The sequence below is a fragment of the Phalacrocorax carbo genome, chromosome 1 (assembly GCF_963921805.1).
Source record: "Phalacrocorax carbo chromosome 1, bPhaCar2.1, whole genome shotgun sequence".
Lineage (NCBI taxonomy): Eukaryota > Metazoa > Chordata > Aves > Suliformes > Phalacrocoracidae > Phalacrocorax > Phalacrocorax carbo.
The window spans coordinates 85,378,639-85,404,010 of NC_087513.1; the positions used below are offsets into that span (position 1 = coordinate 85,378,639).

The following is a 25,372-nucleotide window of genomic DNA, read 5'->3' on the forward strand; positions in this document are numbered from 1 at the left end:
CCAACCAAGGATTAAGGAGTAGGAAGGTCTTCTAAGGACAAGGTTTTCATGTATGCAGAGGAATGATGGTAAAGTCTGCTTCTGCCGGAGCAGCTGAGGGATAAATATAGAAGCATATCTTACATACTTTGCGATTATCAACCCAACATAAAACAGTAGCAAGGCCAGAGGCTTATCACATGGCCCATCTCAAAGATGCTTGCTTACATCTTCACTCGTTTCTTGTCTTGGATTGTAGATTTCTCAGGGCAGGCCCCAAACTCTTGTCAAAGCAGTCTGTGTGCACAGTTGAGAGCTTGACTAAAATGCTATGATTTCAGAAATAAAAACAACCTTATTCTTGAAATCAATAGTTAAACGCTTTAAATATTTCCCTAATCTTCTGTGAACCAAGTATTTGTTGAATTTGTTTATTCCCATTTAGAAAGCTTGTAAAATCAACTTTAAATGTTGTATTAACTTGTTTACTTCTATAAAAGAGATAGATAAGGATGGTTTTGTTATTGTATTTATTACAGAAATCTGAAAAAATAGCACATATTACATGTTATTAGATATTGCAAACAAAAAAAAGAACCAAGTGCAAATACAAAGCCCAATTAAACGATTGTTTCAGTATATTAGTAATTTTATTGATATCTAATAAACAAACAAGCCTGTTTACAGACGAGTTTCTCAAGAGTGCAGAAGGCACTTCGACACATTTTATGGAAATTCATTAATCAACATTCACCCCATTAGTCTGACTTGCCATTTCTTTGCCTTGTTTGATTTCACAGAATCACAGAATCACAGGTTGGAAGGGACCTCAGGGATCATCTAGTCCAACCTTTCTAGGAAGAGCACAGTCTAGACAAGATGGCCCAGCACCCTGTCCAGATGACTCTTGAAAGCATCCAACGTGGCCAAGTCAACCACTTCCCTGGGGAGACTATTCCAATGGTCAACTGTCCTCACTGTGAAAAATTTCCCTCTCATGTCCAATCGGAATTGCCGCAAGAGCAACTTGTGTCCATTCCCCCTTGTCCTCTCCACATGACTCCTTGTAAAAAGGGAGTCTCCATCTTCTTTGTAGCTACCCCTTAAGTACTGGTATGATTTAATGCATAATACAAGATGAAGCCCCTAACCAGGCTAGAAAATAAATCACAGTTATCATTTAAGAAATGGTGTAAACATCAAATTCAGCAAACTGTAATTATACGTGCCAAACTGGGCCATCTGTATCATATTTTACAAGTATATTACTGAGAAAACTTTCTGTACTTGTGTGTATTTTATTGCAAGCAGCTATAGCAAGGACTATTGCCTCACCATCCAAAATAGGTCATTCCACCAAGATGAAAAGATTTTTTTTTCCTCCAAAAAGCTTGTACTGCAGTTTAAACAGTCAATGACTTTAAAAAATAAGGGCTTTGATAGTTCTTATTTTGAATTGGAAATCAAATTCTATACAAATCTTGTATAAAGAAATTTCTGAAGTGGATTCCTGTGGAAAAACAGCTTTAATCCAAGAAATTTAACATGGACCCAAACATGACAATCCAAACAATTTGTCAGGTAATGTCCATGATTGCTACTAGAGAAACAAACAGAAAATTTGGCCCGTTGTATTTATTTTAGACACAAAGAAGCAGACAAGATACTCCACGTATTTAATATTTTTATTTTCAACAAAATACTTCTCATCTTACTACAAGCAACTGGATCAAAACATTCATTCTTATCACATTACCATAAACTTATAAGTTGGTTCAGCAACATAAAAGGTAATTTGAAGTTAGCAATTTCAAGGAGGAAAGGAATGTTTGCTTTGAAATTATTGCAAAATTGTCAGGAGGGAGAAGAAAGACACCTTGCAACAGCAAGGAGGAGCAACACTGTCTCAGAATTTTAGGATATAACTCAAAATGCAAAAAATTTAAGCAAATCCTGAAGCAGCACATTCATGCAGAATAATAAGGCAAAAGTGCTTTGCCCTTGTGTGACCGTAGTCTTTGCTGTTTCTGAGTCTGAGCCAGATTGCATTGAACCAGCTCAAATGTTAGTCTAGTGCCTCCTATTACCTCATCATCTTAGGTTCACATGGGCACAACTCATGAGTATATGTCCTAATGGAAGAGGGTAGGCATTCCACATTTGCGTATTAAATTTAGTATTTCCAGCTTCTGGTGTGCCCATTATATCTGCTGACTTTTCCCACCTCAAATTTTCTTCTATAGCTGTTTATCCTCCAGATCAAACAAATTATGCTAAAAATGGTCTGGACCACTCATCATCAACAAAAAGACTGGGAAATCATTTATTCTTGGTGAAATATTCTGCCCCCTTTTCTCTAAGGTCTTTTTACAGGAATTTTTTTTTTAATATGCAAGTCACCTCAGGAAACTAGAAGCCAAATTCCAACAGCAGTCAGGATTAAATTTTTTACAATGAGGTTGGTGAAACACTAGAACAGCTTGCCCGGAGAGGTGGTAGATGCCCTATCCCTGGAAACACTCAAGGTCAGGTTGGACAGGACTCTGAGCAACCCGATCTAGTTAAAGATGCCCCTGCTTATTGCAGGGAGGTTGGACTAGGTGACCTTTAAAGGTCCCTTCTAATCCCCAAAATTGTATGATTTTATGATTCTCTACTGTATTTGCATTAAGCAACTCCAAAGAGAGGAAACAAAACACATAGTTCTGCTGCTGTTCTGTGCATGTGTTCTGTGCAAGGAGTTTGAAAGCTATTACAGAATGTAATTTAACAAGAGAAGGCACGTCTTTTCTTTTTATGGAGAGCAGATACAGAAATCTGTAAAGGCCTAGCACTGTTAACTGAGTTCTATTCTGCCTCCTGCAATGTCAATAGGTTTTTTTGAGTTCCAATATCAAAATTCTCATTACTGTTCAGTTTGTGATGAAGAAGGTCACAAAATCAGAACCAGGACTTACACAGCTTATACTTCAAACTATCTTTTAAAATATGATGATGATGATGATGATGATGATGATGTCACAAAGAGGAGCCCTTTTGTAGAAATGGCCATATGGACCTCCATCTTAACTGTATTTCAGTAGATTTTCAATCAGTGAAAAGACTACTATACTGGGGCCAGAGGGAGGAGGGGAGAACTGATAGCTTCATCTACAGTTACAGCAGCAATTCACATCTGGTTAATGTGCCACATTGTTCCTATCTCCATAGACCACCAGTACAAATCCCAAAGGTTTTGGGGAAAGACTGACAATACTTAAGTGAGAGAAACCAGGTGACACTTCCAATTCAACAAAATAAGTGAAATCAAAAGCATGCAGCTGAATTCCAGAGAGACAGTCTTCTGTCAGTGTTCTATTGGAGCATAAATATGCATTCAAGTAAGAGAAGGAGGGCATTTAACTAAACATACATAACTGCAAAGATCATGATGGTCATTACAGCACCTGCAAGACAGGAGATATGTTTGCTGTGATATTTCAATACAATCAGAAATCCAATGGATTCAGCTTTTTCATTAGCTGCTCTGATTATCACAGGGTGATTTGGCTCAAAATCTAGTGCTAGATAATAATCTTTTGTTTCTTAAAAAACAAAGTTTCTGTCCCTAATCCTGTTGAAAGGAAATGTTAAGACCATGGATTGCATTCCACTTCTGCTATAGGAATGAAACTCCACACTCCTGAGAATACAAAAAAACCTGAAATGACAGTCCATTTCTCTGAACATTTCTCCATTTTTCTTAAAGTGGCCTTAGGCAGATAACAAACTGACAGACTGGCACAACATCATGCCTGGAAGAGAACTGTGTGGATGACTCTGTTGTTCTTTGGATAGTTTTAGACTTTCAGAGAGAGAGAGAGAGTGTGCACCAGTTTCTGAACTGCATCTGCAACAGCTCTTTATTCATCTATCCAACATTTCTTCTCCATTTTTTCAGTGCTATATTGATGGCTCATTAACAAGCCAGATAACTATGCTTCAGAATCCTAATCTTCCACAGAAAACAAAAGACCAGCTTCAGCTCACTTGGGACATTAATAGCTCTGCTGAAATTCCACACTGCTGAAAGTCACCTAATGAGGTCATACATGCTCTCATCAGGAAAAAAAGTTCCCACTTCAGAGCCTTGAGAATCCTCTCAGGAATAGCAACCACTTCTTTTCAAAAGCTTAAAGTGCATTCATGTGACAATATAATAAAACAAACAAACAAAAAACCACACCCATCACCAAAAAACCCCCCCACCAAAAAACTTCAATCAAAGCAAAACCAGTCCAAACCAAAACCAAAACAGTCCTGCCAGGATAGCAATGTTGAAATGCAGCTAATAGAGACTGCCTTTCTTCAGAGGGCTAAATCTCTCAGGCTCTGAATGCTAGCTGAGTAGTTACAGTCCTTTTAATCATAAAAGTGTCAGCAACTACCTTAATTCCTGAGCTTAGTTACAGGGTAGTTTTTATTTCGTTCATAAACCAAGAGCTTCACTGTCTTCTCTTTGCTATGAGAGCGTTGGGATTTTGTGGAACTGGAGGGAGAGATTATATTGTATGTACAGTCTGGGAGAGGGCTTACTGCTCACTTCTTTGTAAATGGATGAAATTCCATTGCTGTCTTTTGCTCATTTCTGTAGGACATTACAAAGCATAACAAACCACCACAGGCCTTAGATCAACAAGCCCACCAGCTTGGTGCAAGTATTAGTGCAACAGCAGGGACACTTAAAAGTAGGAGAGAAAAGACTGCATTCATCTATCATAGCATAGATGCCATGAACTGTTCATGAACTGTTCATCAGCAGAGTTCTTCAAGGCTGACAAATGTGTGTAGCATGCTGCAGTGTGTATGATAAGTTGGAGAAGACAACCGCTGTGGCAAAAGCAATCCATGCTGTGGAGTAAAAAAACAGGCTTCTTAGACATCATAGACCTCCTCTTCCAGGGCATGACCAACCTCTCCACGAAGTTGGTGGAAGGTGTTGCGCCTCAGGATCTCCCAGCCATGGTGAGAACTAGTCCTTGATATGCTCCGTGACAATGACAGAGCAGACGGTTTCTTGTTGTCCAGGATGTTCCTATTGATTTCCAGCTTTTCTAGACCTTTGTCATAGTTATCCCTGTCCTGAGCCTTAAAAGCTTCTGTGTATCGCATCATCTTGTGTTTGTTGGGATCAACCCTGTCTTCAACTCTGTAAGAGGATTAAAAATCATAAACTGAATTAAGTAGAAACTTACTGGTTTATCAGCAAAACCAAGCAGCCACAAGCAGCGAGCCCCTCCCAAAAATATGCCTGTTGGCCCAGACATTCCAGAAAATCTATACAGAAACAGGAAACTGATTATAGGCATGGTGCTAGCAGCTGATAGCACACAATTATCTCTTAGACCTTAATCCCTGTCATTGACTTCAGTACATTTACCTGCCCATGGTTTCCTGTCCTCTAACTCATTTCCCAGTCATGATTTGCCCTTTCCACTTTGGCAGCTGTAAGCTATTGGCAGACCTACTCCACCTCACTCTAGCTCCAGATCCTTTGTATATATGCATATATTAATCCCTTTCCTTTGTTCTTGTCTGTCCTCCTCTGATACTCCATGGTTGCTAGCCTCAGGATGTCACTTACCTTTTGCTGAACTTTTATTCACTTCTACCAACCCTTCTTTATGTTACTTATAACTTCTTTTCTGAAATACTATCCCACAATACATGCAATGAACATACATGTAATTTGATAGAACTGGATCACACCAACACTCTTTTCTCATACATCCAATGAAGAATTGTTGCTGGGATATTGCTCTTGCAAAGTTATACTCTGCACTTTGGACTGAAGGTGTTGCATATTGGTACCACTTTAGGTCTGCTTGTTCTGCCCAGCAAATGTGAACATCCAGAAGGTTCATTTCTCTGCTAAAACCTGCAGAAAGTCCTGTTTCATACAGCCACCACTCCCCCTTCTGGCTTTAGCAGCAAAAGATGACACAGTTAGGAAAGACATGCCCAAACAAAGTTTAATCTTTTCTCATCCTGTTATAAATAAAGCCAGAAATAATGAGGAATCTAGTGTTATCTAGACTACAGATTGTTATTTCAGTGCCTAAACTGAAATCCTGGACCTAAGACTTTGCCACCTGATGCAGTCTTTGCAAAGTATAATATAGTTACTAGGTTCATGCAAGAAAGAAATCTTGCCTTTAATTATTCCTCTTCTGTTTTTTAATCAACCATAGTGCAGTTCATTGCTTCTAAATGCCTAATTGATTGATTCTGCCTCTGCCATTTCATGCATCTTACAGGGACAAGTAGGGCAGCCAACCAAGCACAGCAATGAAGCTTTGTGATACTTGCTATGAAAGTTTGAAAGAAAAATTCAGGCCTTATAATCCATGCAATTTCTGGTGTCTATCTCCTATGACTACTGGATAAGAAAACATCAGCAGATTTCGCAAGGAATTGCACAGCAGAGCTTTCTGAGGGGAACAGTGCTTGTCTATCAATCACAGGCAGAAAACGGATTGGTGTCTGTATTCGGGAAGGGAAGGACTCCAAACACTCCTCCCCAGGACACTGGCAAGGCTCTTTATTAACATCCATATACTGGATTCTTCTTCTGGGATCCTTATGTGCACACACTAGAAGAGAACTCACCTGAGATACCATCGGTCCCCTAGCCCATACTCCCGCCCACAAATTCCAGAGCGAGGCCAAAGACACCGTGGCAGTTTCCGCTCCAGCATGACAGTAGTAGCGACAACCTTTAGAGTCAAAAACAAGAAAGAACTCAGATGAATTAGAAACTTATCAGACTCTCTTTCAAAATAATCAGTTTCATGAGTACTAACCCATCACCATACTTCATTACAGCTCCATATGTAATGAGGAAAAATCATCAAGTCAATATTCTGTTTATCATAGTTCTAATAATTCACTATAGTTCAAATAAATTCACTATTTTAGTCCTAACTGTGCCATGTTTTGAGGAAGCAATGGTGCTCTTAAAACACTGTTAAATTTCCTTCCTTTTATACCTGATGGCAACAAGTAGGGTAATTAATTTGCAAGCTAGAGGACAGTATTTATCTCTTTGACTTCTGATTGACTATCATCAGAACTTACCAATGTGGCCGCACAACTACGTTTAACCATTTGACTTATCGCTTTCTCACAGAAAAATACTAGGAAATGGATTACTTGTTGAGCAGCTATATAACTAATCTGATTGAATTTTTTTGCCTTTTGAGCTAAAGAGTCATGCCAAGTTCTCTTAATGGATCTAAAGATATTACTGGCCTACTCGTAATCATTCCCTTGCATTCTATCTCCCTTCAGTCAATCCCTATAATTATAATTTAACTCTCAGTTACACAGAAATGTGGCTTGTAGAAAAAGATGCAACTTTAATTCTATTTAACCAGAGATACCATGTGTAAGGAGCAAACAGCTAGGGAGACATAGGATGGACAAGAAAGGCTGGATGGGCTTCTAGCTGCTATTTGAAAATTGGTAGGAATACCCACATAGCAAAAGTACACTGGAAGACAGTTTCACATGGGAAGATGTGCAGAAGAGTAGTCTTGCGCTTAGAGACTTCAGGCTCATAGAAAGGATGAAAGAAATTTAGTGGCTGATATACAGAAACTGTAAAACAGAATTAAAAGTACATGGCTTATTGTATTAACCCCTGAGAAAAGTGAAAGCCAGGGAAACCTTTTAAAGTACCTTCTTTAGAGCACAGATGGCAGAGTAAGTAATTGCACTGTCTAGCACATTTTCCGTGGACTTTTAGCAAACCCCCTAGCACCTAAATTAGATTACCTGGGCTCTCCAGAGCTCATCCCGTTCATGAGCCACTCTCCAGTGAGTGTCACCCATCATGGCAATTAACAAGTTGAGCATAAGAAGGGTGGCAATGATGGCGAAGGCAAAATATACCACACTGTACATAAAGGGCAGGTCCACATCATAGTTTGCAGGGCCGTCAATGATAGTGAGGAACAGTTCAAAGGTGGTGAACAAGGACATGGGATAGTTGTAGAACTGCCCAAGGTTTTCAGGGTTCTCTGTCTGGAAGATGATGTAAAAAGCTAGAGGAAAATAATGTGGGAAAAAAGAGAGAGAGTAATTAGCAACGAGAATCACATTCCAAGAGCAACAACAGGGTCCTATGAGAAATGCTGACAATACAAAGTGGTCTGGGAAGGAGCTGCATGTGCAATACCAGCATAACAAAGACAACTCCCTGACTAGAATCACAGGTATCCATTATAAAATGACTCAGAATTACTCTGGTTATTTATTTGCTCTCAAAATAATGATATTTTCTTCCTCAAGGATATAATATAGCTATGTATGTTCACCTAATTTTCCAGAGACAAATATGATAAGTGCAGTATGTTTTTAAACCTTGACTTTCATATATGTGGAATTATCTGGATTGTTCTAATTTCTATTATCCTAGAAAGACCAAGAATTGAAAACCAAATTAATGAGAACAGATATCAGTACTGTAAAGTGACCATGCTCAAAGAAATAGAAGCTATACATCATCACCACCTTTGCCAGCTAACTCAAAGGGCAACCTGAGAATAAAACAAAACCCACACACTTAATTCATACTAAAGAAGTTGACAGGGCTAACATAATGCTGTTTCCCTTTTGGAGACTCACCTGATGCAAAGCCTAGTATCACCACAGCCATGAGCCAGCAAAAGCGCATAAGATCTCCAAATATCATCTGTAGAGCAAAGACGGAGCTGCCATAAGGCCCAACTGTCCCACCAAGCCACAGTACAACCCTATGTAAACCATTTTCCAGATTTGAAGACTATGAGTGGACTAAAGGGAACTTCTGCCCTAAAGAGAGAATGTTAAAGTTCCAAACCTTCTGTGCAGAAAAGTACTTGTCCATTTGCCTCTAATGCTAGTTGTGAGGGAGAAAAAGTATTCTTTCAATTCTCCCTATCTGCAAAGGGGTGTCAGGATGTGTGTAACAAACCCATATTTTGTTGTGTCTTATACCTTCTGGATCATGATGGTAAAGGGTCCGAGCATCTGGAAGCCTCGTGCGAAGTACATGACGTTGCACCATCCTAGCACCAGGGCAAAGGACATGGGCACCACCTCACCAGTTGTGCTGGTGAGACGCATCACCATGGTTACTAGAATCATGCAAGCATATGTGATGCTGCAAAACAAAAGACAGTAAAAAAAAGCGCATTAAAGTAATATTACCATCATTTTTCTTTTCTTTTCAAAAATTCCAAGACAGACACATATAGCCACCAGTCCCATAGGCGGAGACCTCTCAGCACTATGAACTCTACCTGTCCACTCGCCTGGCTTCCTACACACCAGCTAAGCCAGTAAGAGAAGTAAATCAAGAGAAGGAATACTCTAAAAGAATTAATAAATTTAATCATCTGGCAAAAGTCAGCAGTGGGGAAAATGAGAAACAATGTATTTATTAGACTTTAAAAGTGGTGTACTTACACAATTATGTGAAAAGGCCCTCCTAGGATGGTCTGTCCAAAGTATTTTGCTGCTCCAACTCTAAGGATATCTGGGATCTAAGAAAGACATCCTTTAGGAGTCCTGACTTTAGGACGTAGATGGATTCCATTATACTGTTAAATGTCATGGTAACCACCAATATTCACAGGATCTTGGAGCCAGCTGCATCTGCTTTGTTTGCTGGTTCACAGTTTGATTCCTACATTACTTTAAAAACTGAATGATTGAGTCAGGTGGCCCCCTCTCTGGATGTGGCAGAGATTGCTGGAAAATCTAAGAACACTTGGGTAGATTGAGAGACTTTGGTATGTGGCATAGAGATGTTGCAGCAGAGCGCTGTGAACCTGAAGTTCATATACATTACTAAAAGGAGACCAGACAAACAGCTGAATCTCAGAAGCGAAGACAACAAAGGCCTTCTTGGGGAATCAAAAGAGTTTGTTATAATTTAGACTCACTGTGTTAGTTGTAGTGTAGCCCCAGATTCCTGACCAAACACAGGAAAAAGGACCTGTCCTTCTGGAACATATATGGGCAAAGAGAAAACTGTTTACAAGCCCCATTTTACTTCACCCTGGCATGGTCATTTGAACTTTCTCATATAAAAATTTCAGTCTTCTATTCTATTTCATATTATAATACAGTGGGGGATGTATTTGTTTTAATTTAAAGAACTTCTGAGGTTTTTTGGAGACTTCATGGCAAGGAGAACACCGGAACACGTCCACCCCAGAACTCTGGTTGCATAAGGCTCCTGTTATAAGCTCATACAGTCACTGATCTCAAATGAAATATAAACTTTCCTGTGTACGCACAGAAATCACTTCAGCCAGCACCCCTAAACACATGAGTATTTAGGGGTGCTAGGTGAAGAATCTCTAAGAATCTCACGCAGCAGCTGGGATTCAGCTGGACCCACAGATGGTGCTAATGGGAACTGTGGCATTACCCTGCAGATAGTATTTGATAGCATGGCCAGTCCTTCTAGTTGCTTCTCCCACACCTGGAGTTTTACTAGTATGTTGTCGCAATCTGTGTTTCATCCAATAGATACTGTTGACAGTGTTATTGCCTAGGCATATATCAAAGCACTTAGACTAAGCAAATAACCCCTACCAAGTTGTGAGCACAAAGTCATGTTTGTATAGTAAGTAAAACCTGTCTTGATTAAACTCAAGACTATATAGCTCACTGTTTCTCTTACCTCAAGTATCAAAATCACTACAGCTCCAATGATTGTGATCAGCTCCCCCACCAGCCTCAGCTCATCCTCATATGTCATATACGATTCCTGAAAAAAAAAAAAAGAGTGAAAGGAAATTAAAATTAAATTTTAAAGGGAGTGAAAGGAAATTAAAGAAGAAGATGGGGGGAAAAGAAGGCCCACTACTAGTGTAATAAACATGACTCGGCCTGACAAGGCCACAGGAACCAGCCCAGCCCCAGCAACAGAGAACAAAGCATACTCCATGTTCTTCACTGACAAAGGTCTGCTGGCAGAAAGAAAGAAGGAGGACAGCTGCAATAGCTGGCAACTGGGAAAGACTTGGGCTTTCCAGTTAAGCAGATTAGATTAGAATTGCCCGATGCTGTCTATGCAGCCCTGACTCCTATAGACACAGTACCTGCAGCATTTTCTGGACATAGATTGTATTGTCTCTGCTGCTTGTTTTGTTGCCTGTTCGCAGTTTCAGTGGTCGGTAGACACAGCACATAGTGAAGCAGACCATGTAGAGTATATAGAATAAAGCCAGGAAACAGAAATAGGGACGACCATACATATTCCACTTCAGGCTCACCAGCTCCTTCACAGGTGTTAGGTCCAAGATCTGGCGTGCCTGAGAAAGATAAGAAGGAAGGAGTTTATTGCCATAAGGACATTGTTTATAAGCATCATTCACACTGTTCCTGGGAGACTGTTAACAAACTATTCTCTCCTATTCTATTCAGCATTATGAAACTGAATTTATTCTGCAAAAATGGAATGCTCATGTGGGTTTGGATTTGTTCAGTTTGCCAGTCAAGAGCTTTGAAAATGAGTAGAAAATATATCCTGCAGAGAACAGCTTATAGGTACCAATGGGAAGTGCAAGAGAAGCATGTTATTGTTCTCTGTGTAGGACTGAATGCATATAAACATTTGAGACAGACCTCAGGCCTATGATCTAGGTCCATGAATGAAAATATATGAGGATACATTGCAGAAAGTATTCCTATTATTATTAATAATAATAATAAACTATATTAAGAGATATACATATTAAAGGTGGGCTAACTTTACAGTATCAAAAATAAATAAATCCTGTGAACTCTAAGGATTCAAATACATACAAAACTACCTCAGTGAATGAATTGTCTTTTGCTGTAACTGGAGTAAATTTTGAAGAATATTTTGTGTTAAGCAAGGCAGCACAGTGTACTTCACAGCAGGCAGATACTCTTCTCTGTGTAAAATATACATCATTATTAGAACATACAATCATGTGCTGGTTTCAGCTGGGGTAGAGTTAATTTTCTTCATAGTAGCTAGTATAAGGCTATATTTTGGATTTGTGCTGAAAACAGTGTTGATAATACAGGGATGTTTCCATTACTGCTGAGCAGTGCTTGCATAGAGTCAAGGCCTTTTCTGCTTCCCACACCAGCAAGTAGGCTGGGGGTGCACAAGAAGCTGCGAGAGGACACAGCTGGGACAGCTGACCCCAGCTGATCAAAGGGATATTCCATACCGTACAATGTCATGCTCAGCATATAAAGCTGGGGGAAGAAGAAGGAAAGGGGTCATGTTCAGAGTCATGGCATTTGTCTTCCCAAGTAACCATTACATGTGATGGAGCCCTGCTTTCCTGGAGATGGCTGAACACCTGCCTGCCCATGGGAAGTAGTGAAATAACTCCTTTTTTAGTTTGCTTGCATGCATGGCTTTTGCTTTACCTATTAAACTTTCTTTATCTCCACCCATGAATTTTCTCACTTTTACCCTTCTGATTCTCTCCCTCACCCCACCGCAGGGGAGTGAGCAAGCAGCTCTGTGGTGCTTAGGTGCCAGTTGGGGTTAAACCACAACAAATTGAAAATATGATCGTTTGGATTCTATTTTCAGCTACAGAAAAAACCAAAAAGCAACCTTGTGAAATTCACTCAATATTTTTTGTCCAAATTGGAGTTCTGCATTTATACATGTGAGTTAACATTGGTTTCAGCAGCCAATTCTGTCAACTTCACTAGCATTTGTGGAAACTTAATCTCTAGGAAACGTATCAAAAGGTCCTTTAGATCATTAGCTCTTTTTGAAAAACTGACACTGATATTACCTTGATTTAGCAGGCAACTAAGAGGACTTTGGAAAGATTTCCAAAGTTCCTTTATTTCGGTCTAAATGCAGCCTGTTAATGGACTGGATTTTCAAAAGTTTTCACCATTCAGCTATGGTGATAAAAACTGCAGTATACCCGCAGTGAGATATATTGGGGGGGGAAGGCTCTTTCAACTTAATTCCCCTAGATTATTTATATTATATTCAAAGTTTGAGTTGTCTTTTTAAAATCTCAGTGGTGCAGCTCAGATATATCTAGAAGGCCACATACATTTCCAGGAATAAACAGAAGCTTCAGAGGGCATCTTGCATGATATGAAAAGTAGCACTGCTCTCTAAGCTGGGGCTGTGTTTCTGACAAAGATCTGCATGTATCCATACATACTGTGTAGCTGAGGAATTCTATAGAAAGAGAAAGCTTCATCAAAAGAAGTTAAGACCAAAGTTTTAGAAGTGACAAAGAGGGTCTATAAAAAGTAAGAGCAATGGAGTTATGAGCAATGGAGGGAAGAATCCTCTCCTATCATAGAGATCCATTAAAAAAAACCAAGAAGAATTCAGAAATTTTCTTAAGTGTCTTCATGGTCTATCTGGTTGATTTGTACACATGTGTACAAAGGACAAAGAAAATACAGTGACATGATACGGGGAAAAAAAAATTCAACATCTTTTCCTATGTTGAATGTTGCTAATCTATGCCTCTGAGTGAATCTACTGATTTGCTGCTGGGATGACTATAAAACTTGGAAAATCAATGTCACTCCAGTCTTTTAAACTGTTTTCCTAGGGCAAGATGAAATTGTGGCTACATGAACTATCTAATAAATGCCATTACTTCTTCCTACAAACTTTGCTTCATCTATATCCTTAGGAGTATCACTACTACAAGTAACCCCATAACATGACTTGAGGCACCTAAAGGAGGTGTGTTCACTAGTGATGTGGTATCCTAAGATTTCTCTCCTTGTAGGCAATAGGGTCCTACAGACTGCCATACAGCTCACCTAAGATCTAAATTGCCCTCTGGAGTTACTTAGTTACTTGCATTTCTCTGTCAACCACTGTAAAACTTAGTGAATCTGTATTCCTTAATTAAGCACCTGGATGACAAAAATCAGATGGGACGAACCTAGGCCTAGTGCACTTCTTTAGCTTAATTTGTCCCATATGAGCACACGATATTTTGTGCAAAAAAGTAATCACTCTCAACCCACCCAAAACTAGATGCTTTGCTTAATAAACTAGTCTGTGAAGAAAGAATGAACCACATGGGAGAGATGTTAATTTTAGTATGTAATGCACTATTGGGATGTATTCAACACCGTAGTGACAGGAGCACTCTGTTGATATGAATTAAATGGAATAGAGACTATTAGGGTCTTTTCATACTGAGTTCTTCTGAAAAATTTGGCTGTGATTCCCTTGTGGTAATAAACTACAGAGTCCCACTGCAAAGTATGTCCACAGAAATAACAGATGTTATTTTCAAAGTGGATGGATGATACTGACTCAGGTTGTCATAGCCTCCAAGATCTGCAGTAGTTGAAGAGCTAGAACTCTACTTTGGAATCAAACGGATTGCTTTGAAGTATTTTCAAAACAAAATTTTCTTTTTCATGCAGTTATAAGCCAGATTCTGTTAAAGTGAATGTAAAACAAAGATATTTTGTTTATTGCTGCCTGCAAGCCCAGAAAATCAGCATGGACCCTTTTTGTGTTTTTCTGTCATCTCATTATAACTGTTTAGGGTCCATTCCCAGTCTGGAAGAAATCAGTATAGCTGAACTGAAGCTGAAATTGTAATGGTTTCCTACAATTAAAGCATGAGCCTGTAGTCCTTTGTCTGTCTTCCCTATGTGGAAGAGTAATTTCTATTGATGTAAGTAGAACATGTAAATACTCAAAGTCTAGAAACAATACTATGGCTGGTATATTTATGGAGGATCAAAGTTTGCTTTGTAGGTCAAGGGGCTTGGTCTACTCCAGAGGTAGTCAAAAGCAGCTGGATTCATCGACTTTAAGACAGTCAGTGTTATATTATTTGCAGTTTCTCCACTTATAGAAAAGGGAATAATTTATTTGGCCATTCTCACAGAACATATGCAGAGTTCCCATGAGCAATAAGCTACTTTTCCAAGAATCCTTTCTCAGGTTGCCAACCCAGCACCAAAACATTAACGAGGCCTTTTCGGGGAAATAAAGGCATATATACAATTGATTGGAAATTAGCCTTAGTTCTGATGGCATCTTGAGGGTAAAACAAAAGACTAGCAACTAAAACTTATCTGATAAACCTTTGAAATGTTTTTGTTGTGTGTGGGAACATAAAACTGAGGATGACAGAACATTCTTGTTAATACAGCAATACACATATTTTGTATCAGATAATTAGGATAAGAAAACTGGAACATTTTTCCAAATGAGATTAACACTTGTCTAAAGCTCCATGGCTTATATAAAAATATTACATTTTAAGTTTCTGTATTATTACCTGGGTGAAACTTAATTGAATCATCTATATCAAGCCTTCAGCTCTGCTAGAAGTCTGATGCTTAGAGCAAAAGTAGGACAAACAGGGTGTACTTTACACCTTGCTTATGAATTTGATTCACACACTTTATTAAATACTTCTAGACCTACTCCCTATTGTAATGTTTAGGGGACCACTGCAATAAGCAAGAAGGAGATGTAAGTCAAAGTGCTTTAAAGGAAAACTTCTTATTACACACTAGATGCTTTCCTTATTTTGCTTCTTTTGCTACACTGCCCTGTTTCCTCTAAGTCAGCCACAGACAGGTTGCATGAAGTACAAGGAATATGTATGTTTCAGTAAATGGGCATGACTCTTGAATGGCCTAAGAATTATCCTAAAGGATCAAAAGGAAGTGAGAGATAATGAACCTAGCTAGGTACCCTTAGGTGTTCTGTATTGTGTAGAATATGGAATTCTTTGCATAGGACAGTAAATTTCATTTTCAAAAGGATTATATATTTTTAGAAGCTTACTATAATCTTCCTGTAGCTTAGTTCCCATCTATTTTGCCACTTAAGGGTCAGAAAATATATCTTAGTACCTATTTGCATGTATCCTTAATACAAGAAGAACCTGCTTCTGATTGGGGCCTAAAGAGGCTACTCTAGTCCAATACTGGACTGGGAGGGTATGATAGGATGGGGTGACACACTGCATCCTTCTAGAGGAGACAGCAAACATTTTTGACCAAATATAACCAAATACAAAAAAGAATTTCTATTTATGCATACAAAAATTGCAATTACTCATATTTAAGAGCATTCTGGAAAATAAAAAAATCATAATATCTCATGGTGTTTGGGGACATATCCTCTGAAATTAGGAATCTAGGATCTGCATGCACTATGTGTTTTGGGAGAAGGCAGAGGCACAATATTCTTCTTTCTTTTAAGATTATGGTTTTGTCTGCTGGACAACTTCTAAGGTTGTTTTATTTTTTTGACATAGACTTCTTTTCCCTGAATTTCCATATGCAATGCCACACATAGAAATTTAGAGGATTTTAAATAAAAGCAAATGGAAGTTTCATAGACATCCTCCACATTATGGAAAGCTCTCCAGTAGCTGAAACTTTTGTTAGAGAAGTTTGACTAAAATATTGATAGATGGAAATAATACAAGATGGGTAGAATTATGCTAGTTAAAGTGTCTTCTTCTGATTCATTTCCTGTCCTGTTAAGATCATTTAAGGAGATGACAACTGATAAGGCCTTGAAAGTCTTAAGCAGATCTGTCTAAGTTTATTCTACTATTTTTATCTTAGTGATCCCTTTACAAGTTTTTGAGCCTACAGCAGAGATAATTTGCCTACTTTGTTTTGAGTCATAACCTGGACAAGAAATGTCATTAAATGAAGGGAAGAATAATAATGAGTGGTTTTAAAATGCATTCTGGTTTAGGATTTTTGAACATAGTCCCAGTCATGTCTTACAGGGACATTGTGAGAGTTAGTCTCACAGTTATAGAAAGCTGGTAAAGGAGAGAGAATCATTTACTGAATCACACAATGTAATTTCCTGTAGCTTGCCTATACTAAGTTATTTCAATTGTCTGCAAGTTTTACACTTCAAAAGAAACTGTGTAAAGCATCAGACATAGCCAGATCATTAAAAAGCTGCTACGTTTCATGTATTCCCTGCAGCATATGGTACAAAGCCCACGCTCTACAAATAATATAAAAGAGCTTGAACCTTCAAACTTATTATTCTTCTTCTTTTATAATTGACATGGTCTGCACATTAAAAAAACTGTGGTGCCCACAGTACCTCTCTCTTCTTGGTTGAGACAATGAGCTCAAGGAACGACTGATCTTCAGCCCAGGAGTCAATCTCTGTGAGATCATAGAGCACAGTGGTCAAGGGGCCAAAGGTCCAGAGACTGTGCTTCCGCTTCTGCATAAGGTACTGAAACATCTGAGGAGAAAAGGAAGGGGTGGAGGATATCAGAAGTTTTCCAGTATATAGTGTATTTGGAATGATAATAAATAAGGTTGTTAAAACCCCTTAATTACAATGTATTTTCCTTGAACTTGGTAGTTGTTGTAGTTCTCCTATCTCTCGGGAACAATCATAGCAGGTTAAGAAGTGGAAGACCTTTTTCTGACTCCTATTTAATTATTAGCTCATGCTTGATGATGAGTGATTTTTATTCTAAATTCTAATCAAACTGCTAAAGTTGACACGGTTATACATTTTGACAATATATTTCATATGGAATTGCATGTTGATTGGAAAAAAATTCTTTTACACTCTCCTACAATTTATATGGAAAGAGATGTGTCAAGGGAAATAATCCTGTCCTTTGTGGATCTACAGAAGAAACACTAACCATCTTCGTGTTTTTGTTAAGAGGAAGGATGAGAGTTTACATTAAATATTGAGTTCTTCACTATGAATAAATGTCTGTGGATACCCAAAGAAGTTTCCTGTGTGCCACCTTAGGGTAACGAAATCTAGACAACAAAGACAATAATTTCAGACAGATTTTTTAAAAATTACTTGTAGAGGCTCTTCCGTTAATACTTGTTTAACTCAGATGCTTCAAAAATTGGGTCAAAAGATCTGTTCTTTAAACACTCATTTCTTTCATTAGGATAAAGAAATTTCTTTTACAGGTTTTCTGGTCCTACATGAGACTTCTGGCAAAAAAAAAAAGAAGGACGTCTTATGTATCTTCTACCCACTAAGAACATCCACAGACTCACTTGGTCTGGATGTTATTTCAAGTTCTCCATTTCTGAATAACCTCTTTCATATGGTGGCAACTGTGTCATTTAAACTCACCACAGTGTTGCCCTCAACTCCAGCCAGTTTGAATGGAGTAAGCCCCTCATTGTTAGGAATCAATTCAAGTGATCCTGGTCCCTCTTTGTTCCTGTCATAGGAAAGTATCAGGCTGTACATGTGGCAGGCAAACGATTTATTAGGTTGGAGAACCAGGATGTGAAGAACAGTGTTACCTATGAAAGAAGCAGACCAGATAAAGTATATGGAATAGCCCAGCCCTGTGCAAAGACTGGCAATTGACTGATGTCATTAACTGGCTTTAATTCTCCTCATGTCCCTCATCCCACAGCTGTTCGTAATGAGTGAAAAATATGTGCATTGACAGATGACAGAGTCTGATTTAAAGTGTCCACATCCACTGTATGCAATTCACTAGGTCCCACAGCACATACCCAGATAATCTTGAGCTCTAATGTCAGCTCCATTTTCAATGAGCAACTGTACAATTTCCTCATTTCCCACACAGGCAGCAAATGATAAAACATGCTCTCCTGAAAAAAAGAGGAATGGGGAGAAACAACATTAAGACCACAGGAGGCAGGAGAGGCTGAAGCACACTGAGGGAAAGCTATCCATGCTATGGAGCCAGAGGTTATGAAAGGAAGAATTACTTCAGTTAACCTGTAAATTTCCTGCCCCACTCCTCATCCTACTCAGAAAGGAAAAGAAGACCTGCCAAACACAACGCTAAAAGGAAGAAGTATTCTTTTCAGACTATCTTCATAAGAAGGTTGACAAGTACGTTGCAGTATATGCTGCTAGGAAGAAATTAAATTATAATTCTTATGCAAGAATTATACAGGAGTCTCTGTTTATCTGGTTTAGATGAGGACTAAAGCAAGCCACCCTTATATTCCCCCAACACTCTGCTGGTTCCCTCCCATAGCAGCAATGGAAGAAGATAAAGCTGTACCAAAATAGAGAAGATTCTGGGAGCTGCGCCTGAAGAAGTGCCCTGTGGCCTGTGCTGTGCAGGCATTGGCCCCTCTCTTGAGTAAAGCCTTCACCAAAGGGATGTTCTGGTTCACTGCTGCAATGTGGAGAGCTGTCTGCCCTGTAAGACACAGAAAGAAAAACTTTGCCTTCCAGGAAAGCAACTTCAGGCTGATTAGTAGCCTGCAGCTCACATTTCACTCATGGTAAAGCTAAGTTTTTTAGAACTGCTTCCATACTGGCTATACAATTTAGCTTTGAACCTATCCCTGCTGTGTACAGAAGGCTGGACTACAGATTTTCCAGAGGTCTCATTCTATTTAAACCTTTTATGAATTCATGAAAACTAACTTTACAACCTGCCAAAAAACCCCAATAGGATGCACTTTCTAAATTTGTTCTGTGGGAAAACAAGACATGCCACACTCTTCCAGGAAGCACACTGAAAGTTCTTGTCTCTCAGAAAGGACCATGCTTTCCTTCATGGGACATGAAGGCCAGGTCAAGACAAAGCTCCCAAAGAAGACTTGCTTTAATTTGTCAAACTAGGTATCAGAGTTTTTAAACTCCCATCATTAGTATTTTAGCTGTTTCAGGATCCTCTCTGGCATTTCTGTGCAGTCAGTCAGAACCATTCTTTAAAAACCTGGCTCGGAGTCTAGACTCAAAAGCAGTGGCCACATTTGTTTTTAATCCCTATTCTTTGTCAACCAAGCACCATTTTTTCTCCTTTCAGAGGAAATCAGGTAGGTAGCCTCTTTGTTACACATGACTATGGCAGAAAGCAAACTGTGCATATCCTTGCAACCCCATTATAGCCAACAGGCCCACCTGTGTTAAAGGGTTGTCAATTACGCATTTGCATTTTTGCACATGTATGTGCTTGGGTTTAATATAACTCCACCTTGCACAAATGGTCAGGAGCCATTTGTATGTTGGTTTTGCTATGTAACGGTTTAGCAATATTTTGAACCAGAAGCAGTATAAATCACTTTCCTAAATGCACAGGTAGTACTTCCTCCCTTCCCCTGCAGAGAATCCTGCCCATCCTCATTCCCTGAGATGTTACCTTCATAGAGCTCTGATGTCACTGTCTCATTGACAAGCTCAGGAGCTGCTTCCATCAGAGTCACTGCGGCCTCTACGTTACCATACAAGGCAGCAACATGAAGGGCGGTCTCCCCCACCGCACCTAAAAACAGTAGGAGAAGCATGTGAGTCATCTAGACATTCAGCTACATGGGCCAAAAGCAGAAATGGATTTATCTGGGTGGAGAATTATCGCCGTGCTAGGTCCTCCCTTGAGTACTGCCAGGTGCCACCTCACCATATGACATGGTAACAGTCACATTACCGCACAGTGTCTGCCTTTCACCCCATCAAAATCTGAAAGCTGAACAGAGACTTCAGGTGTTTGTAAGTGACAGCAGACTTAGGCATAAAGTGAATGAGCACATAGCCCTTCCACCGACCACCTTCCACAGTAAACCACCTCCCTTGGTGCCTTTAGAAAAAAAATCCCATTCAAGCTGTAAACCTCTGATCTTCACCATTCCTTTAGGGTTTGATGAGTTCTCCAACTTAGAAAACTCACTTTGTTACAAAGCTGCTGACATACAGTTAAGTAGTTAAGTTTGCTATCACAAATGTTTTAGCAAATTAACAAACATACTACTATACTCACTGGAGCAGTCTCTTGCCTTCCACAGAAAACGATTTGTCACAAATAATCAAGTTACCTCTCTGATAGATATCACATGATCCATCAGTGAGAAGTTTCCTAATGGCTGGGAGGTTGTTCTCTTTGGCAGCCTGGAGGAGTGGGGATTCCCATATCCTGTAGTCAAGAAAAGTGGTTGATAAGAAACACAAACACATAGTACCTCTCTCCAGAGCTAGCATGGTCTTTGCTTGAGACAGTATGTATCTTCAACATTTTCTCTGAAAGATCAATAATGCACACCTACCACCTGAGGTATTTTTTGAATGCAAAAAAAAAAAAACAAACCGAAGAACCGGCAAAACCAGACAAATGCAGTGCTAAAAACCCAGGTAGTTCACCATCTCTTGACTTACTGATGCTTAAACATATGGTAGCAGCAAAGGGAATGATAGGAGAAATGAATAACCAAAATGTTTCTGCTTTATATAGCCCACATTTTGAGGCACAAAAGATAGCAAATGGTGGGTCACTTGATAACCCTCCTGCCAGTAGATTAGTTATCTCAGGAGCCAGAAATAAGCCAGTAATTTTTTTACACAGCACAATAAATTAAAAAAGGGTCAGCATCTGAATTACTTCTATAATGGACGGAAAAGAAAAAATGCAAGCAAGAATTCCCCTGTGTCATAGCAATACTTTCCATGGCATAATTAAAAGAATGAGCTCTGAAATGTAGTTCCTTATCATGCAAAGTTATGTGGAAAAATTTGAAAGCTATACTACTTTTTCTTCTGATGAAGAGAAAATTGAGGAAATTGTTGAGAACTGAAATGTATGCCTGTCCTGAGAGGGAGCATGCCATCGAACATGTTCCAGACTGAATGGTTCACTTATAGTTGAAGAATGCCCTTGGGTCTTCCATGAGACTCTGGGTTATTTCAGTAGATCCTTTGGGGCTGATGAAGAATTTACAAGTACGGTCACCAAACTTCACTACAGCAAGGTACTTTGATGCAAACAGCAGGTCAAGGGAGGTGATACACACACACACTCAGCTCTGATAAGGCCATATCAGGAGTCCTAGGATCCTCAGTACAAAAGACACATGGACCTACACGCGAGAGGTCAGCAAAGGGCAACAAAGATAAGTATGGGACTGGAGCATCTGTCATATGAGGAAAGGCTGAGAGAGCTGGAACTGTTGAGCCTGGAGAAGAGAAGGTTCAGGTAGGGTTCTTATCAATGTGTATAAGTACCTGAAGGGAGGGTGCAGAGCTACCTGCAATGCCTGTTTGCTCAGCATCCAAATAAGCTTTGCCAATATTAAAAATAATGAGTTGGCCACCCAAAAATCACAAAAAAATAGAACAAAATATACTAATTTGGGGTAAAAAATTCTGTTATCCTTGAATATTTTAATATTATTCTTATAATTCATAAAAAGTTTGTGGGGTGGGGTTGTTTGATTCTCGGTTTTATACAGATAAAGAATTCTAAGTAGCCCAAGTTCAGGAGCTAAAGATTTAAGGGGAAGAAAGACCCTCAAACCCAAAGAAATAGCCCACATCTCATGAATTTCCAATATGAAATAGAATGAGATTCCTCTCTCCAAATAAGATAAGTTCAGTTTTAGATCTCTGTTTAGAGCCAAATTTTGCATTTTTATCTCACATGTGCTTTCGTGTAGTACAGACGTTTAATTTGTTCTCAGTTATCTAGCGTGGCTCTGGTCAAGCTGTAATGTGTGGTGTGGAATAAATCTATGGAACACAGTAGAACAAGGACAAATTCAGGCTAATATTAACAAGGAGAATGTCAGCCCTCATTTTCCTATCAACACTAGTCCGTCCTTTTACTACAATCCAACAACTACCAATAGACTGAATGACTGGATGACTGGATTTGTGAGACTAACCTCACACACACACAAAAAAAAAAAACCATGTGAGGCAAATACATTAGTCTTACCATATACCTGGAGATATATTGAATGCTTTCTCCTTGTGATGTCCCAGATTTATTCCTTGTATTCTGGTATTATTTAGTTACAAGATTTTGCGGATTCAGTTTATAGGACAAATACTATATAAAGTAGTAGGTGTTTTGCGTTAAGTGATGACACTGATGTTAGAACACAATATCTATGAATATAACTCTATTATAAGCCACAAGAAATCCCGCATCACAGAAAGAGAGTATAAATGGCTCATTACACAAAATGTTTTCTAAGAACTTGTGCTTATTATGTATAGGATAATTTAACAATGAAACCATAGAAAAATAGGCAACATAAATTCTGTGCCTTACAGAAATATATATTTCTTGCTTTAAAATATTCTTTTATGAACAATAGAATCTTGAAGAAAAAAAAATTTTTTTGATATGCCATTATCTCTGGATTTAATCCACCTGAAATGTGTGAGTTCTGCACACCTTTACAGCAGAAAGACACTGACACACTTGAGAGAACTTGGGGGATAATGCAAAACAAAGAGAAGTATCAGAATTACACAGATAAATAGGAATCCTTTTAATAAGTGTAAATTAATGGGCATGGGCTACAAGTAATAAAAGCATAACTGAAGATTGTATTAATTATCCCATAAAAGGAGCATTTCCTGACACCAACAGCACCCCATCATCTAAGTCACTAGAAACTAGACTAGGAAGATGCTGGAGAACACAGGAGGAATAAAAACATAAAGAATACAAAGAACCATCCTGAACAAACCAGGGAGCTAATCTCAGATATTGTTACGTGTCCTTCAAGCTCCTAGCCTTGCTGCTTTGAGAAGTACTTCTTCTTTAGCTTACTCATTCATCAATTGTATTAGTTGCTAATAACAAGATGATTTTATGTGAATATTGCATCTAGGTTCAGACAAATAGGAACAAAATAAAGAGGCACTCTGAGCAAAAGTTGTAAGATTCAATACCAGTGAAGCAAGCTTGCCACCTCTGCCATTACTTTGGCTCTGTTCATGGAGAATATAAGTTTCAGAGGCAGGAAGTGGGAAGGAGGTGGAGTTTCAATGGTATAAACAATGCTACAATTAGTATGTTGATGCTTTACTGGGTAGGCCTTTATCACTCAAATGACCTCAGAGAGGAGGAAGGATTGGGCAAGAGACAATGTGGGAGGACACAAACACAATACCTTTCTCACAAAATTCTCCAAAGCCCTTGTAAACAACTAATTAAATTACAAGCCTGCTAAGAGGGAGACACCTAATAACTACTCTACTCAGCTTTCAGAAATTTAGGGCAAAATTGTTAAACCTTTCTACTTATTTTAGGAACCTCCAACTGGGCTTAAAGAATCAGACATCCCAGGCCAAACAGCAAGCTGGTGAAGAACCCAGAAATGTTGGCAAATGTAATGGCACACTGCCTCTGATGCCTCAAAGAGCCATGGCTTACATGTTTATACCATATGCTTTTACTCTCATTTAATTTTCTGTCCCATAATTGGGAAACATTTCACTCTCATTTAAAACATATCACTATAATTATAATTTGAATACATTATAGCAATATGCTGAGTATACAATGTCAAGTGCTAGGCGAGCCAAATTTAGTAAGGTAAAAAAATAATGTCACCTGAACCTAGAACCTTGAAAACTTTTTAGTTTCTTTTTCTGTGTATTTAACCAATTTTCTTCCTAACCAATCAAAGATAGATAAAATGAAATTTACATTTTACAACTCTAGTTCCTGTGTGTCAAAGCAGCAGCAGGTAAAATCTGTAACTTAGTCTCTTAACAGAGCTGCCTGCAGTAGATGCTCAGTTTCTGTAAAGTATCATTATGTCACTGGATGGAGAGGATGGCTTTCAGTGAATGATTCAGCAGAGACCTATTTAGACACTCTGAGAAGACACTTCAGCATATCTTAGTTAAGCTCCTGTTCTAAATCATTCTCTTCATTGGCTATGGAATCAAGGGACACTAAGCTCCTAGTTTAGACAGCTAGGTTAGGTCTGTAACACCAGGCAGTACTGATATTGCCTTATAGGATCAGTTTAGGGTAAGCACAGCTACACAGCTAACTAGTAGTTCTGATGGGCAATGAAAACCTCAACAGTATCCACCTGGAAGTGCTCCTGGGTTCTTCTTACTGAGCTAGGGAATGTAGCTGTGTTGAGGCACTTAGTAAGCTTTGATCATGCATTACTATCAGTCAGTTTTCTTAGCAGATGATTCAATGATATGCTCAGGAAGCTGTGAGTTTTTTCCAATATAGGTGAGGGCAAAATCAGGAACACCTGAAAATCCATTGTAAATAAAAGAGAAGATAGAATGTAGGTCAGATTCTGACTGAGGGAGTAATATAAAATAGTTTTAAACAAGGTTAAGGATTTCACAAGCACTTTCTGCTTGTAATATGTACTCTTTTGGATTTACAGCTACTTAAGCATTTCTTTTGGAGTGCACCTGCACATTACACTTACGAAGACATAAAAAATGCAATGCAAAGTCCATAAGTCTTAAATATGTTATAAAAAGGAGCATTTGGATATATAGGGTTATTATTTTAAAACAATATTTTAAATATATGAACTGGCTGGACAACAACAATTCTGAAGCTTCTTTTTCAAGACTGAGTTCACCAGAGGTGCAATGGAGCATCTCGTTCTCCTCTTTCCTTCCCTT

At 38.8% G+C, this 25,372-nt stretch overlaps 1 protein-coding gene across 1 annotated transcript in view; it reads right to left on the reverse strand.

Moving 5' to 3' along the window:
- Positions 1-3,932: 3,932 nt before the first annotated feature.
- Positions 3,933-25,372, reverse strand: part of LOC104048711 (transient receptor potential cation channel subfamily V member 6) — a 28,115-nt gene continuing 6,675 nt past the window's right edge. The window contains exons 2-15 of the mRNA XM_009509254.2: positions 20,797-20,894; positions 20,127-20,249; positions 19,038-19,178; positions 18,517-18,615; positions 18,122-18,297; positions 17,105-17,251; positions 11,115-11,327; positions 10,694-10,780; positions 9,469-9,545; positions 8,998-9,163; positions 8,647-8,713; positions 7,795-8,063; positions 6,628-6,734; positions 3,933-5,167 (exon numbers count right to left, since the gene is read on the reverse strand). Of these exons, the coding sequence (XP_009507549.1) occupies positions 4,894-5,167; positions 6,628-6,734; positions 7,795-8,063; positions 8,647-8,713; positions 8,998-9,163; positions 9,469-9,545; positions 10,694-10,780; positions 11,115-11,327; positions 17,105-17,251; positions 18,122-18,297; positions 18,517-18,615; positions 19,038-19,178; positions 20,127-20,249; positions 20,797-20,894 (2,044 nt within the window). The 3' untranslated portion in view covers positions 3,933-4,893. The remainder of the gene's footprint in view (positions 5,168-6,627; positions 6,735-7,794; positions 8,064-8,646; positions 8,714-8,997; positions 9,164-9,468; positions 9,546-10,693; positions 10,781-11,114; positions 11,328-17,104; positions 17,252-18,121; positions 18,298-18,516; positions 18,616-19,037; positions 19,179-20,126; positions 20,250-20,796; positions 20,895-25,372) is intronic.